The following is a 16,380-nucleotide window of genomic DNA, read 5'->3' as shown; positions in this document are numbered from 1 at the left end:
TTTAGGAAACTAGAGCTTCTTTCTGAGGTGTGTCATTGTGTCCTTGAACGAAGTTGGCACTGGATGTGATTGTCTTCTTCCCTCGGAGCGTACACCAATATAAGGTTGTTCCTTAGGGCCATGTTTACCCATTAGCAGGTAACAGAGCGAGCAGTTGGCAAATAGCCACTCTCATCTCCCATGTTGGGGGCCCAGAGCACAAAAAACGTTCAGGGTCAGGAGTGTCTGTATGGGTCAGGGAAGGAAAAATGCACTGTTAGCTGATATTTTCTACTAATAAATAAGAAAAAAAACAGCAAGGCAAAAGTCAGGTATGGGCCTTTTTTTGCTGACCAATAAGATGACTGGCACACTTGGTGTCCATTGGCTCCCAAGGCCTATGTACTTTCTTCTTCTGTAAGTTGCCTTTGAGCTGACTGCATAAAATGTGGTTCTCATAGAAATGCAAAAAAATGATAAAAAGGGGGAGACAAGGCAGGACTATGGTTTCCCTGCTCTCTATCTTCAACTCTCCTGGATCTACTTTTATATTGTTTTATGAAGTGAATATTAGTTGTGGATAAAGACAAAAAAAAATGTCTCAAAAATCTTTTTTAGCTGTATCCCGGCGGGAGTCTCTTAGCCTAGCAGAGAAGAAAATAAACAGACTCATGCTTTTGACAAGCTGTATGCGGACTGTGTATCTTACAGAAGCACTGTCTCTTAGCTGTTTATACAGCAGGTGGCATTTAAAAAAAAAACTCCTGTATGCCAACGATTTCAAACCTGCTAAGAGACTGTGTATTATAGATGAGGACTTGATCAGTGTGTTCAGTGAGAAACACATCATTCCTGTAGTCATGGAGGGCATGTTGTGTGTGGTTGGATTGCTAGAAATGATCAGGAAAGATGGACTGCAGTAACTCTAACAGACAGAGCTTAACAATAGTTTGCCTTTTGTAGAGTTATCACAGCTACTGTAACCAGTCAGACTCTAGATTTTACCCCCCCATTGCTACTGTACCCAGTCAGACTACAGATCCTATCCCCCAGTGCTACTGTAACCAGTCAGACTGCAGATCCTACCCCACAGTGCCACTGTAACCAGTCAGACTGTAGATCCTACCCCTCCAATGCCACTGTAACCAGTCGGACAGCAGATCCTACCCCCAGTGCCACTGTAACCAGTAGGACTGCAGATCTTACCCCCCAATGCTACTGTAACCAGTCAAGCTACAGATCTTACCCCACCCCAGTGTTACTGAAACCAATTAGATTGCAGATCTTACCCCCCAATGCTGCTGTAACCAGTCAAGCTGCAGATCTTACCCCACCCCAGTGTTACTGAAACCAGTCAGATTGCAGATCTTACCCCCCAATGCTGCTGTAACCAGTCAGACTGCAAATTTTACAACCCAGTGCTATTGTATCAGTCAGACTGCAGATCCTACCCCTCCAGTGCCACTGTAACCAGTCAGACTGTAGATCAAGTGTGGGTTCCCTCTGGGTTTTCTGGAAAAACACAAACACTGGACACAAAGTTTGTCTCGGCTGGCACTCACCTGCAGACACGAAGAGAATCCCTGCACTGAGGATGATGTTGTGACGGGACTTGTAGAACTCACTGGCCGCAATACATAGACCTCCCATGAACAGCAGGATCACACTAAGGATAGGGAATATACTGGATGCCCTCACTGCTCCTGCACACACACACAAAATCAGAGAGGTTACTCTCCTTCGCTGCCATTGTTCTTGCCAGTCTCACGTTCCTTCCCAGGTTAACATGCTGACCTAAATTTCTGTCAGTGAAGCATAAAATTTCACATACGTGCCTCATTTAGATACACACATTTGCTCACATGCAGGTATATATGCACACACATACACACACACACACACACACACACACACACACACACAAAACTCCTCAGCACTTTGTGAAACTAAAGTGCTGACGATGAAGCGAACGCAAACTTGTGAGACTGCCCTCCCCCTCCCATCTCTCTCTCTTTCTCCCCTTCTCTCTCCCACTACTTAATGTGCTTATTTCTGTCCTTTTTAATCTCTCTATCTCTTTACAGAATCTGTCTGTCACTTTCTGCCGTTATCGCTACTTCAGTGGGGATGCATTCATCCTGCTCCCTTTTTCTATTAGTCCATTGTCTTAATCTCCTGTATCTGTTCATCATGCAGCTGTCTGTCTTATCGGTTAGTGGACAGATGGGCTGTTGTCTCTGACCCCCAATGTCTCTGACATTGCCCTCTAATGGGCTAAAATGTGTGTGTGTGTGTGTGTGTGTGTGTGTGTGTGTGTGTGTGTGTGTGCATATAATTTTGCTTCATTTGGACAAAAGTATGTGGACACCATGAACAATATTTCGTCATAAATGTACCTACTGGCTGAATGCTTACCATCACAGGTATTTCTGGTTTTTGTTCAAACTGTTGCCCCAATTTAAAATGGACATATGTGTATCATATTTGCATTTTTGTAAGGATTCCCAACCAACGGGACTCGAAGCAACTAGTAGACAATATACACCGACCAGGCATAACTTTATAGCCACGATCAAGCATAACATTATGACCACCTGTCTAATATTGTGTTGATCCCCCTTTTGCTGCCAAAACAGTCCTGACCTGTTGAGCATCAACAGCATTAACTTATTAGCAATTTGAGCTACAGGAGCTCGTCTGTCAGATCGGACCACATGGACCAGCCTTTGCTCCCCATGTGCATTTATGAGCCTTGGACACCCATGACCTTGTCACCGAATCAGAAAGAGCTTTAATGCCAGGTATGTTTGCACTTACAAGAAATTTGTTTTGGTGACAGAAGCCAGATGGCTGATTTAAAAGTCAGATTTAAACCTGCACTCACACCAGCCCATTGTGGAAAAGATTGGACCCTAATCCTAGTCTAAATGGTCTGAATCGTCTAAACAGCCATTCACTGTTTCGGCAAGCACATATACCATGGTTGGATTGCTGCACATAAGGTTAGCATGGCTAGCATGCTAATCAGCAGGGCCAATCATGCATACATAAGATTAGCATGTTTCATCATGCTAATCCTTTTTCTATGGGATGTGGTGGTTAAGGTTCTGTGTTACTGATTGGTAGGTTGGGGGTTCAAGCCCCAGTTTTACCAAGTTGCCACTGTCAGCAAGACCTTAACCCTCTGTGCTCCAGAGGCGCTGTAGCATGCCTGACCCTGCGCTCTGCCCCTGGTTTCCATTCACCTGGATATGTGAAGAAGGAATCTCACTGTGCTGTAATGTATATGTGACAAGATGTAAAAGATGACAAAAATTTCCCTTTTCCCTTTATCACTGAAACATGCAGTTGTTCAATGCACTAGTGCTATAAGCATATAACAATATGATTTATTGCACTAGCTAAAGGATCAAGGAGGAGGACAAGTATTAAATTAGTATTCCCCAAGTTTTCCCAGTGAATGTCACAACTTCTGAAGCTTATTTTGGAACTTTTAAATATTCTTCAGTCAGCATCATTTTACCTTGAGAAATGCCATAACCTTGCTACTATCACCCTCCTTCTGTTTCATTCCCTCTCTTTTTTTGCTCCATCTCTCGTGTGTCAGAGCTCCAGGTGGTGGGCTTTATTAAATATTAAGGTGACCTCAACCCTGGTCACTTTCCTTCTCTCTTTCTCTCTCTCTCTCTCTCTCTCCTCGTCCCCTCAGTGATGCAGTCAGGCTGCATTATCTACTAGATGCAAAGTACCCCTTAATTTTTTCCCACATTCAGCACAACTAAGGTAAGAACACTCACTGTGCACTGATGGTGAAGTTGGGATATGTACCTCTATAGATAAACACCTGACAGTTCCCCTGCGATGCTAAACTTCAAATTTAAACACGGGTAAAACTTTTGTAGACTTGTAAACGTCTACCGTATTTTGAGCTCGTCAGATGTGTTTTGTTACGTTCCTCAAACTCTACTCAAGCCTCCTGCAATTAATGAATGCAGACAGTTTTCAGGAGTTTTCATTTATTTTTTGGCTGCTGATCCTCTCAGAATCAACAGACTCAGTGTACTCAGTGGCAAATTTTCTAGCTGGCCAAAAAGAAGAACTTTAGAAATGTCCTATTTCATAATATAGCTATCGATTTCAATCTTGCTGCCACACACACACACACACACACACACACCGGTAGTCCGGTAGTCACCCAATTACGTACCGGTCCGAAAAATACTGGTTTTCAGTACCCATCCCTGATTACAGCACAGTGAATTTCTTCACATATCCCAGTGATGTAGAAAGCTGGGGTCAGAGATTACACAGCACCCCTGGAGCTTGGAGGGTTAAGGGACTTGCTCAAGAGTGACAACTTGGCAATACAGGGGCTTGAACCCCCAACCTTCCGAGCAGTAACCCAGAGCCTTACCACACTCATGTATGTTTCTTTCTTCATTGCTTTCAATTGGACATGAACACATATGACTGTGTGTCAGTAATTGAAGTTGAAGATTAACTTTATGGAAACAGTTGATGATATACACAAACCATGTACTGTAGAGATCCAGAAGGTTAAATATGACTCCAGTTAAAGTAAAAGTTGTCCCTTTAAACTTTCACTTGAATAAGTACTTAAAAAGTTCCCAAAAGTACTATGATTTATTATGTTTGTAGCGTCCCTCGTATCATTTTCGTCACAAGACTCTAAGACTAATGTTACTCTCAGCACACCGATCTATTAATAGAATGATATTAATGAGTCAAACACTGATTTATATCCATTGCAGTTATCTACATTTATATACAGTTATGAGCACAAAACACTCTTTTTCAACTTCTTCAAGAAGAAATTGCACCAATAAGGCCACGTGTGTTGTGGCAAGTTAGAGTAAGGAGTTTTTTCCATCATTTATCTATTCCTCTCAAAATGTTCTGCTTGCTGTTGAACTGTATGTTCGTGCTAAAAGACGATACCACCAACAGAAAATCAAAACAAGTTCAAAACAGAGTGCACGCTCGATCCTGATTGGTGGCTTGCTGCGTGTTTGATTTGTCAAGTTTTTATCCACTCATAATAAAAAAAAAAGAACCACTGATTTTGCAAAATGTAGTTGAGTAAAAATAAAATTGAATGAAATGTAGTGAAGTTAAAGTAAAAATTCTCCCCGAATGGAAATATTTCAGTAAAGTACAGCTACGCAAAAAAAGCTACTTAAGTAACAGTAGTAACAGATTACATTTACTTGGTTACTGTCCACCACTGATGGAAACTGTGTATTATTCTATACCCTGTCTTTAACATAAAGTGAGAGAAGGAACGGGAAAGACAGAAGAGTTCACAATAGGAAGCCAATTTGCACATAATGGTGAGACTTTTTTTTAAATTATTGCATTTGTTTAGGGTTAGGGTTAGGTATTCCATGTGTTGTGCAAACGGCTCTTTTACCTTCCCTCTTGCTCCCTTTGACACTCACAAAAGCAGGCTTACTTTCACACAGCGTGAGACTTAAAATCAGTACTCTGGAAACATCTGCTTCTTTATGTAATCCTACAGAAGGAGTGATGACCAGGGAAAGGAGAAGAAGAAAAACGATAAATTTCCAAAAAAAAGGATAAAGAGAGCAGGATGAAATCAAGAAGAAAATAAAAACAAACGATATTGACCGACCTCTACACTCACACACATCATCAGATTCGTTCCCCCGCTCGCACACAGATCCAGAGATAAGCGTTCATCTAGGTCTCGGGATGGCAGCGCGTTACCATGGCAACGAAGACTCTAAGGAGTTCAGAACGCATCCGTTGTGACACAGTTACTGCGCACGTACATCATCGCTGACAATCTGTGTTTTACTGTTAAACGCCGTCGCACCGCCCCGTCCACCTCGGCCCGTCAGCATACTATACGAGCAACACTTACCTGTGTGACATCATAACGCAAACACCTGAACTACGGAAATGATATAACATAAAGCCTTTGTTCTAATGAAGCAATAATACCTGATTTGATTCCTAATTCAAATTCTAGCAACAAGGAAACTATTTGAAATGACTAAGCCCATTTGGCACAATCATGTCCAGGAAATGAGAAATTCACTGGTGAACCATAGTGATACATCAAACACTAGAAATGTTCCACATCGAATACAGAACACCCATAATGCACTTCAGCATTTGGACATGACCCATATAGTACATGGATTAAAACGCCTCCTCAGTGGACTGGTGATGGTGAGATGTGTGTGATGGTGCTAATGAGGTGGCAGACTGAAACTCTACATCACACAATAAAGGGTGCTACTTTAGTGTTGTTTATTGAGGAAACATGGAATGAAGCACCATTTTAAGCTTCCCTTCACTATATTAGAGTGCTGCATAGTGTTTTCGACAATGGCATCTCATTTATGTCACTAATACGGAAGTGTAGTGTAACCCTTTAGATATGTACGAAAGGAAACAAGGACTAAAATTGTGGAATTGGTAATATTATAGAAATATATTAAAAAAACATATAAAAGAAAAGAACATGATGAAAATAACTTTGGTAAGCAAACAGAGTTTCGTTCAGGGAATAGCGGTTTTCAATTACCTACATGTTTTGGGTTTTCCAAATCAGGAATCTAAAGTAGGGTGACATTTGTTAATAGTGTTAAAGTGCTCATGGATCTCAGTTTAAATGTTTTACATCGATTAAGCATAACATTATGAGCGTTGAAGTGAAAACACTGATTATCTCTTCATCATGGCACCTGTTAGTGGGTGGGATTTATTTATTAGGCAGCAAGTGAACACTTTGTCCTCAAAGTTGACGTGTTCGAAGCAGGAAAAATGGGCAAGCGTAAGGATTTGAGCGGGTTTGACATTTTGCCAAAATGTGACTGGGTCAGAGCATCTCCAAAACTGCAGCTCTTGTGGGCTGTTCCTAGTCTGCAGTGGTCAGTATCTATCAAAAGTGCTCCATGGAAGGATCACTAGTGAACCAGTGACAGGGTCATGGGAGGCCGAGGCTCATTAATGATGCTGTTGATGCTTTAACGGGTCACTGTTTAAGCAGCAAAAGGGGCACCAACAAAATATTTAGCAGGTGCTCATAATGTTATGCCTGATCTGTGTATATCAGGGCACTACAACACTGCATTATGTTGGTTACTCCGAATTTCACTTTGTATCAATGCATTTCCTTCAGGTCCTCTAATATACTGATAGGACGCCATTTTGAAATGCAGACCATATATTAATGAGCTTCCAAATAACATCCCGTTCCTGATTTTTCTCTTGGGAGCAGTAAACAGGACGGCATTTTCGAATTTCATTCTCTCAAGCGGTGTACATGTTGTTTTCGATTCTTCCTTTGCAAGAAAAGCAAAAGATTTACTCGTTTATTTTCTAATATTTCAATCACATCGTGCTTATGATTCTTAAACATGAAATAATCGGTGCAGAATAATGATGTAGGAAACAGTGAATATGGAACCATTTTGTGTTGTTTTTCATGTATTTGTGTGCAACATATTGTCCAGTTTTTCTAGATTAAAATGATATTTAGAATTTTTTTATACTGTACTAGCATTCCATATAGTACGGATTTTCCAATGCATGGAACACAGTGCATTTAAATGTTGGTCTTTTTTGTTAAATAAGGATTTTCTAACGCAAGAAAGAGCAAGTAGTCATTTCGAATTTTGTCTTGTATTTTCGTGTGCTTGTTGAGTATGATGCCATTTTGATTTTCATTCCCTATATCACTGTTTCCTGCGCTGACATTTTCCAATGTCAAGAACAGTGAGCTGGTTGTCATTTCATATTTTGTTCTTTTTTCTTTCTTTTTTTTTTAAATGTACAGAACAGTCACTAGGGTGCCATTTCAAGTTTGATTGCCCGTGTAGTCTTTGCTACACACTGCTCCTGATTCTCCACTGAAAGAAATGTCGTTCTCGATATTACTGCCTCAATATGTTTTCTTTGCAACTGTTATTCTGTAGATCACTTCCTCTACATGGTGCTTCTTACATTCCAACACAGGGAATGTATAGGAAGCCATTTTCAATTTGGTTTCAATGTACAGTGGATATATGAATTGATATAGAAAATTCAATGAAAAAGAAAGAAAAAAAAAAGTACAATAACCTATTGAAATTATTTTATAACAGGCATTAACCAATCAATTAACCAATAAACCAATCAAATTTAAACTAATTTTCACACATGCTGAGACAGCATTTTTCGAGAAAATGTAAAATAATTGCCAAAATAAACAAACGATATGCTGTGGAAAACAAGTGGAGAAAATAGGGATATTTTCACAGGACATCCCTGTAAAAAAAAAAAAATAAATAAGATGAAAACTTGTCAGGAAGGCTGCTAAGAGGAGAACAGGAAAATTAAAGGAACTGCATGTCTCACGAGTACTCACAACAAACTCAACAATATTTTTCACGTCTGGGCCATGAGGTAGAAAAACCCAGCATGTCTAAATCACCACTGAACCATGTGGCAAAATGCCTTACTTCTCCGAGGAGCTTAGCATAAGATTTTTATCAGCTAAAAGAACACCATACCTACAGTGAAGCATGGTGGGGGCAGCACTGCGCTATGGGGTTGCTGGTCTTCTGCTGGTACTGGGTTCTTATCAAGTAATCATGGTTAGCTCTAAATCTATTTTGGAAAAAAGCCTGCGGGCATCTGCTAGACAGATGAAGATGAAGAAAAATTTGAGCAGGATGATGCCTCAAAGCACAAATCCAACTCAATAAAGGCATGGATTTGGAAAATAAAAATGAGGGAAGGGAATTAAATGCCAAATCAAGATGTGCCAAGTTGATAGACTGAGTGTCTAAAACACTAAGTCCTAAATTGCAATTACAAAAGCTGGTGCTAACCAGGGTAGGGTTATTAAACCTTTCTGTTTGTTTTGCACTTGTTTTGCTGGCTAAACTATCAACCTGTAACTTTAAAACGTTGGTCTTGTCAGGTCCCTGTACTGTGGATGTTCCACAAAATGAAATACAACTTTATACAGATCATTTGGAATAAACACACATAGATGTTGCAGTTTATTGTGCCATTAGTGAATTGTTTTCCTGATATTAGTGTGCGATATTAGACGAAGCATGGATGAGGTCAGTGAGCTAGGTCATGTCATTAACCCAAATAGGATGACATCAGAGAGCAGACATTGCCATGGTAACAGCAGGAACATGATATACAGCCCTGAACAAGCTGTATTGATCTAATATAAGAGAGACCTGTATGTGTGTGTGTGTGTGTGTGTGTGTGTGTGTGTGTGTGCATGTATGGGGGGGAGAGAGAGAGAGAGAGAGAGAGAGAGAGAGAGAGAGAGAGAGAGAGAAACAGATGGAGGTAGACAGTCAGGATTTGAACATTTCTCTAATTACACCATACACACCCAGAACCCTTAGAACTCTGTGTCTTCCATAGTACTTTCGTCATCTCTTCCTCTTCTTCCTTCTTCTCCTTCTATCACTCTGACCTTGTCTCCCGCCTCATCTTACTCTCCCAGGCCACTCGCACTCGTCTGCGTCTCTCTTTCTTGCACTCGCTCGCTATCTCTCTTACTCTTACACCAAGTCTTTCTTTGTCACATCATGTCTTCGCTTCATCTCATTTTCCATGCTTGAACTGACCTACATATGTGCATAGAGGTGTGTTAAAGCTGTCACATTATTTGAAAAACCCTACATTTTCAAATATTTAGCATTAAAAAGCAATGAATTATTCAAAAACCTACGACACAGATTATTAGCAGTATGTATTTGTATCACGTAAATCAAGACATGAAGGAGATGAACATAGTGATGCTTCGTTAAATTGAACGTTTCTATTTATATGTTATATATCTTTTTTATATTACCTCTTAATTAAATATGATATAACTTCTTTTTCACTACATATGCTTACTACATAGGGTTTATCATTCAATACCTGTCAAGTTAGAAAACTCCTGGTCTTTGGTGGTTTTTGAAAGCCACCTGCATGTTACGGTAATGTAACGGTAAAGTATGAAGAAGTATTGATCAAACGAATATATAAATGGACACATGTTCGAATTTAGTTTGATTGAAAAATCCTCCCTTTACACTCTCCGGGCATCCGGAAATACTTTGCTATGCCTCTTCTAATTCTTGCCAACGGTGTCCTTTATTAGTATTTTTCCCCAACTTTCAATCCAGTTCATTCCATAGCAGCTCAATAGGATTTGGGTGCGGTGACTGGGCAGGCCGTTCCATGATAGATAACACTCCAGCCGACTGTTTGCTCTTAAACATATGCTTTAGGTCATTGTCTTGTTGTACGGTGAAATCTGTTCCAATTGTACCAATGGTGTTGTGTATGGAATGGTAGCCATGTTGGTTCAGTTTACCTTTCACCCAAAATAAGTGTATGACCTTCCCTGCTCCAGAACAACCCCAAACCATTAAGCTTCCACCTCTATGTTAGATTGTGAGTGTGAGTGATATCTTCTACTCTGTTCGCCATCTTATATAGGGTCTTATATATGTTAGGGCCATCGATGTACAATTTAGACTCATCTTTCCACAGAACTTTTTTCCACTCATTCACTGTACAATTGTAGTGTTTTTGCCTTTTAGCTTGTTGCATGAACAAAAGGAACATGGCTGTGTCTCAAAAACCATAAAATACTAGTTGTTTCTACACTTTTGACTGTAATACATTAGGCCATGCATATTTGAGATTGAATCCCAGATATTGATTGTCTAATGATTCCTCCTACATTCATTATTCGTTTTCAAACACAATTAAGACAATAGTGTACACTGCGTCAAATAAAAATAAAAGTTGCCCATGTCAAGCGTTTGAATGCGAATTTATGGTTAAATCAAATAAATACAATTAAAACTTTTACTATTCAAACAGTGCAAGTCATTCCATAACGAAAAAAAAAAAATGTGGATTGAGTGTGTGAGTGTGTGTGTGTGTGTGTGTGTGTGTGTGTGTGTGTGTGTGTGTGTGTGAGTGTGGGTGGATGGGGTGAAGGAGAGATTTGACCTATTTAGGCACAAAGTAAAATATTTATAGAAATGACTGGCCTAATTGGGGAGCAGCAGGCCGGCCCTCTCACGTTCTTCCATCCTCCTTCCCAAGATCTGGAGTACATGCTCCGCTTTCTCCCTTTCTCACCTCAAACGCATACTTCGCTGTCTCCGTACAGACACACACACACACACACACACAAAAAGCAAAGGTAACTTACGAAGAAAATACTCTCCCGCGTCAGCTTCATAGTCGGCGTCTTCAGGAAAGTGATCGATCTGTTTACACAGTCCTTTAAAGTTCCCTGCAGAGACAGAAGGAGAGACAGGCCGAGTGTTAAAATGAGACTGTAACTTATTTCACACCTTTATGGACATAAGTATTGGGACACTTGGCTTTTCCAGCCATATGTGGTTCTGCCCGAAGCTGTACCAACAAAACTGGAAGCACACAGGTGTATAGGACGCCTTTAGATGCGGTAGGAGACTCAACACTCTTCCAGCATCATAATGCCCCTGTTCACAAAGCCATCTCCCAGAAGATATGCTTTACATTGGTTGGTATATAAGATCTTCTGTTATAGAGCACTGACCTCAACCCCTACTGAACACCTTTAAAATTAATTTGGATACTGACTGCACCCTCACCTACATCATTACCTGACTTTACTAACACCCTTGTCGCACAAATTTCAACCAGCACACTCCAAAATCTAATGGAACATCTCAGAAGAGTGGAGGTTATTATAACAGCAAATGGACACTAAATGTGGAGTGGGATTCTCAAAAAGCACATGACCCTTATGATTAGGTGTCCACAAACTTTTGTTTATAGAGTGTATAGTATTTATACAGTATGTATAAAGAACTGGTGTTAGACAGTGTGAGAAAATAAGAACACACAAAAAAAAACATGGCTAGACCTGTTCATTAAATTTCCATCTAATTCCAAATCAGCGAATCAGGAGTCATCTGTTAACATTATTTACGCAGATCGTATGTCTGGAAATCTTATTCCAGCCAAACAGCACTTAGGAAAGCAAACCTCAGACATCAAAAACCTCTTGAAGGGTTACATTTAAGGTTTGTGGAACCTTCTAGATGTATTAGAAAGATTGATTGGATGGTCCATTGATGCTGAATGTGTCCTAAAATGCTGCTGTTAAACACACCCTTGTTAATTGCTGAATGAAAGATTTAGGGCCAGCGGCTGTCCTTCAGATGTGCAGAGGACACAAACACACAAACACACACACACACACACACACACACACACACACAAACAAACATTCCAAGGGTGACATTATCATGTAAGTGGTAGAGAGGAACATTTCGATATTCTTAGAAAGTACATCGCATGTGTTTCTGGAACTTCAGTATGACTCGTAGATGGGCTTAAAGGTCTGTTTTTCTACAGTTAGCTGTCAATGCTAAGGGTAATTACAGTATAACTGTAGCTCATATATAATATAACAGCCTCAACAGGTATGTGTTAGCTAGGTATGTTGCACTCTTCTGTTATTAGCTTTTTTATATGCTAGGTCTGAATGTTACCTAGCAAACCCATTATACACAACATGGCACACCACACCATGGCGGATTTGTCCATCTGAAAAGCAGGAATTCTTCTGTGGTTCATGGTGTACTTGTAGAAAGTCTGGTGACACGAATGCTTAGGACTGATTAGCATGATTGATCAAACTTTTTTAATTTTATTTGAAATATAATACAGTAGTGAAGAAACTGAGAACATTAAGGTGTTTCCAGAATGAGTACTCCAACACTGAGTAAACAATATTGTAGGTACTTATATATAGTTTTATTGAATTTTATTTAATTCTTATGAGTGCTAGTTACAGTGCACATTTGTGTGGTAAATGTGAAGATAATGTTGCTATTTCTGACAGCTTCGTTTCATTTATTCTCAATTAACAGGCTGTTTAGCTGTTCTGAGACTTTTCTTACACATTCAATAACACATCTAAGATAAGAGATATTCAGGATCGTTTGGTTTGATTTCCCCTCAGTGTAACCCGTCGGCGATGCGGGAATTTACGGTGGAATTTTGTCTGGTCTGAGACATAGTACATTTTGTTACATATCTGGTATCTAATTTCTCTCAGTAAGCCTTGAATGTCTCAGAGTCTTTTCTTACAAGTTTGCAAACACATAACATTGGAATATTACGAATTCTGACAGAATCTGATTCAGTTCTAAGATTTTTCAAGGTTTTTTGTTAACAGCTATGTGTTAGCTAGGTAAGTTACTAGCCTCTGTTTTTAGTTAGTTTCTGCTCCAAGGTTGTATTTCGCAGCTGCCTAGCAACAGTAATAGCACACCTCACCCATTTAAACCATTAATTTGTTTCCTTGTACACAGGAAAATCATTTAAATTCCATTTGCACCAATTTCTAACAGAATGATGTCATTGTCGAGGACACTTAGAGCTCATCTGATAGCTCTTCTCCGGCACCACATGCACCATGTCCACTCTTATGATGATTAATACACTCAGTGCACAAATGTTTTATCTATTTTATTTGAATTCATAGAAAATGCTATTTTTTCTTATTACAATCAGGTATATTTATGCTAGAAATGTGGCCACTCTCTGTCTTTCACCCATTCTGCTTTTCCCCCGCACTCACTTTTACATCAACACATATGCATAAAACCTGAGCTACTGAATCTTTTATGACAAAGCTGGCAGAACCTCACACCAACCACTAATGCGCATATCACATGCACACACAGATCACAAGGTAGAACCTTTTTAGCTTCGTTCAGTTTGCACCTTTTGAGTGCCATTCAAAGGTGTGTGTGTGTGTGTGTGTGTGTGTGTGTGTGTGTGTGTGTGTGTGTGTGTGTGCACGCCAATAATTAGGTATATGTGACGTATTGCAATAGCAACAAAAATATTACCATCAGCATGAACGACATAACAGTGGGGAATTTAGTAACTGTTAACGTATCTGTAGTTTAATGAAGTATTTCATTTTGGGGAGACTTTTACTTTAACGTCACTACATTTCAAAGTCAAATATTGTACATTTTTCCACATTTTGTGAAATCAGTCGTTCCTTTTTTTTATGAGTGGATAAAAACTAAACTGCTCAAGCACGCAGCAAGCCACCAATCAGGGTTGAGCTCGCGCTCTGTTGTTTTGATTGCCGTGTTGGTGGTATCTACTTCGCACAAACATAGAGTTCAGTGTCAACAGTGAACTAAACATTTTTTAATAGTAATAAATGATGGAAGAATCTCCTGACTCTAACTTGCCACAACACCCATGGCCTTATATTTTTTTAAGTAGGTGAAATGAAGGTTTTGGGCTCATGATCATTGTAAAAGATATCAATCGGTGTTTGACTTATTAATCATTCTATTAATAGATTGGTGTGCTGAGAGTAACATGTTCACATAAACTGAGTTGATTAAGCAAAAGTCCTGTGACAATAATTATAATAGGAACATTATAGCTGTAATAAATCATAGTACTTTGGATACTTTTGTGTACATTTGAAGGCAAATACTTTTGTACTTTTACTCGAGTCAAAGTTTTCCTTTTACTGTAGTAATATTTTATCTCTTTATCTCTCTTATTGTATCTCTATTTTAGCTCAAGTACATGTGTACTTCGTCCACCACTGGCATTAAGGTAATTATTCATATGTCACTGTGCAAAACGTTTTCTGGCCACGTGAAACTTGGTTTTTATTGGCTCACAATGGTGAGACTTGTTAAGTTACTTAAAAGGCAAAAGTGTACCAAATGCAAACATGATTTTTTTTCCATGTCCTAAATCCTTTCCCCTTCAGTAAATCGGCTTTACCGCGGAGTAAAATTAATCTATGGGCTGTTTTAGGTGCAACAGCATAAAATCCTTTTTTTCAGATGTCTACTGTATCACTGTAGCGAAGTTGTACAAAGCATAACAACCAAACCGGATGCTGTAGTACCTCTGATATAAGCTGACCTCTTCTGAACATACACTATATGGACAAAATTACTTATTGAACACACTCGTTCCACATTCAACAGTTTATAGAAGAACCACATTTTGATGTAAAAACCTTTGCTTTTCCATATAATGTACATTTACAAATGATATGTGGCATCATACGTGGTTTCATATGTTGCACCCTGTCCAACTGTTTACCTGTATATGTACGGAACAATGACTTTGCTTTGGGACTTCTTCCGATTTTTATTTCACTCCCTTCCTACACATGTTCATCGCTGAATTTCACACAATTATTCCTTTAAGCTTGTGTTTCATTGGGCTCTTACACTTGCACTGTTTCTCGCTCTCTCTTTGTCTCTCTCGCCTCCCTCTTTTCTGTCTCACACTCACACACACACACACACACACACACACACACACACACACACACACACACTACTCCCCAGGCCTCAGCTCAATAGCTGGTGTCTGTAAATTGTACAAATGTTACACGGTTTTCAAAGCACTCGAGTGAAGAGCTGAGGTGCTGGACAGCAGGGAAAACAGAGAGTATATGGACAAAGTTTGTGTGTGTGTGTGTGTGTGTGTGTGTGTGTGTGTGTGTGTGTGTGTGTGTAACTAGGTTGTCATAAGCTGTTGATTCATCTTCCATAACCACAGCTCTGAGCTTCGTAGTCCCGTTATTTTTAATAATACTAGTTATATGTTACTGTTTCTATGGTAGCTGCTATTTCATTTTATATATATATATATATATATATATATATATATATATATATATATATATATATATATGTATAAAACGTGTATACACTAAAAAGAACATAAAAAGAAAAGTAACTGTATGGTGGAAAAAAAGAACGACGTGACACACGTGAACAAATAAAATGTTAGAGATAAATAGCTGTGGTACTTTCATTCATACAGAATTTTAGTAAAATGTTTGGTCTCAAAGTGGCATTTTTTCATTACTGTAAAAAATTACATGCTTTTTTATTCCAATTATTGTCTGTGTTAAAACAGTCACACACGGAATGTGTGATTACACTGCAAACGTATTAAAGGAATGACGCCTGTCAATAATTTTTTTTATTTTTTTTGCGGTTTGTGAAAATCTGCTTAAATAAAGTTCTTCTATCGTGCAATTGGACTCCTCTAAACAGCATTCTAATCCAAAACACAGCTAAAAGAATAACACGTGGATGCGGGATCGTATGTACTCCTCCTAGTCCTGGCTGTATATTTGACTACGTCCAGACTGTGGGATAAAAAAGAAAGACAAAAGGGATGGGCTCTGGAGAATATATATATGTGCAGCTATAATAATTTACAATCAATCTCTGCTTAACGTTCCTTTTGGTTCCTGTGGAGCCTGAGAGGCTGCAATGAGCTATGGCTCCTCGGAATTCTCCTCATAAATGAACCATTCCCTCTTTAGTG

General features: G+C 39.2%; 1 protein-coding gene across 1 annotated transcript in view; it reads right to left on the bottom strand.

Moving 5' to 3' along the window:
* cacng2a (calcium channel, voltage-dependent, gamma subunit 2a) overlaps positions 1–16,380 on the bottom strand; it is a 52,788-nt gene that overhangs the window by 3,018 nt on the left and 33,390 nt on the right. The window contains exons 2-3 of the mRNA XM_046856023.1: positions 11,198–11,281; positions 1,542–1,682 (exon numbers count right to left, since the gene is read on the bottom strand). Coding sequence (XP_046711979.1) covers positions 1,542–1,682; positions 11,198–11,281 — 225 coding nt within the window. The remainder of the gene's footprint in view (positions 1–1,541; positions 1,683–11,197; positions 11,282–16,380) is intronic.

Source organism: Silurus meridionalis, chromosome 1 (genome assembly GCF_014805685.1).
Source record: "Silurus meridionalis isolate SWU-2019-XX chromosome 1, ASM1480568v1, whole genome shotgun sequence".
NCBI classification, from domain to species: domain Eukaryota; kingdom Metazoa; phylum Chordata; class Actinopteri; order Siluriformes; family Siluridae; genus Silurus; species Silurus meridionalis.
The sequence above is the reverse complement of the archived record's forward strand: the minus strand, read 5'-3'. Positions and strand labels throughout refer to the sequence as shown.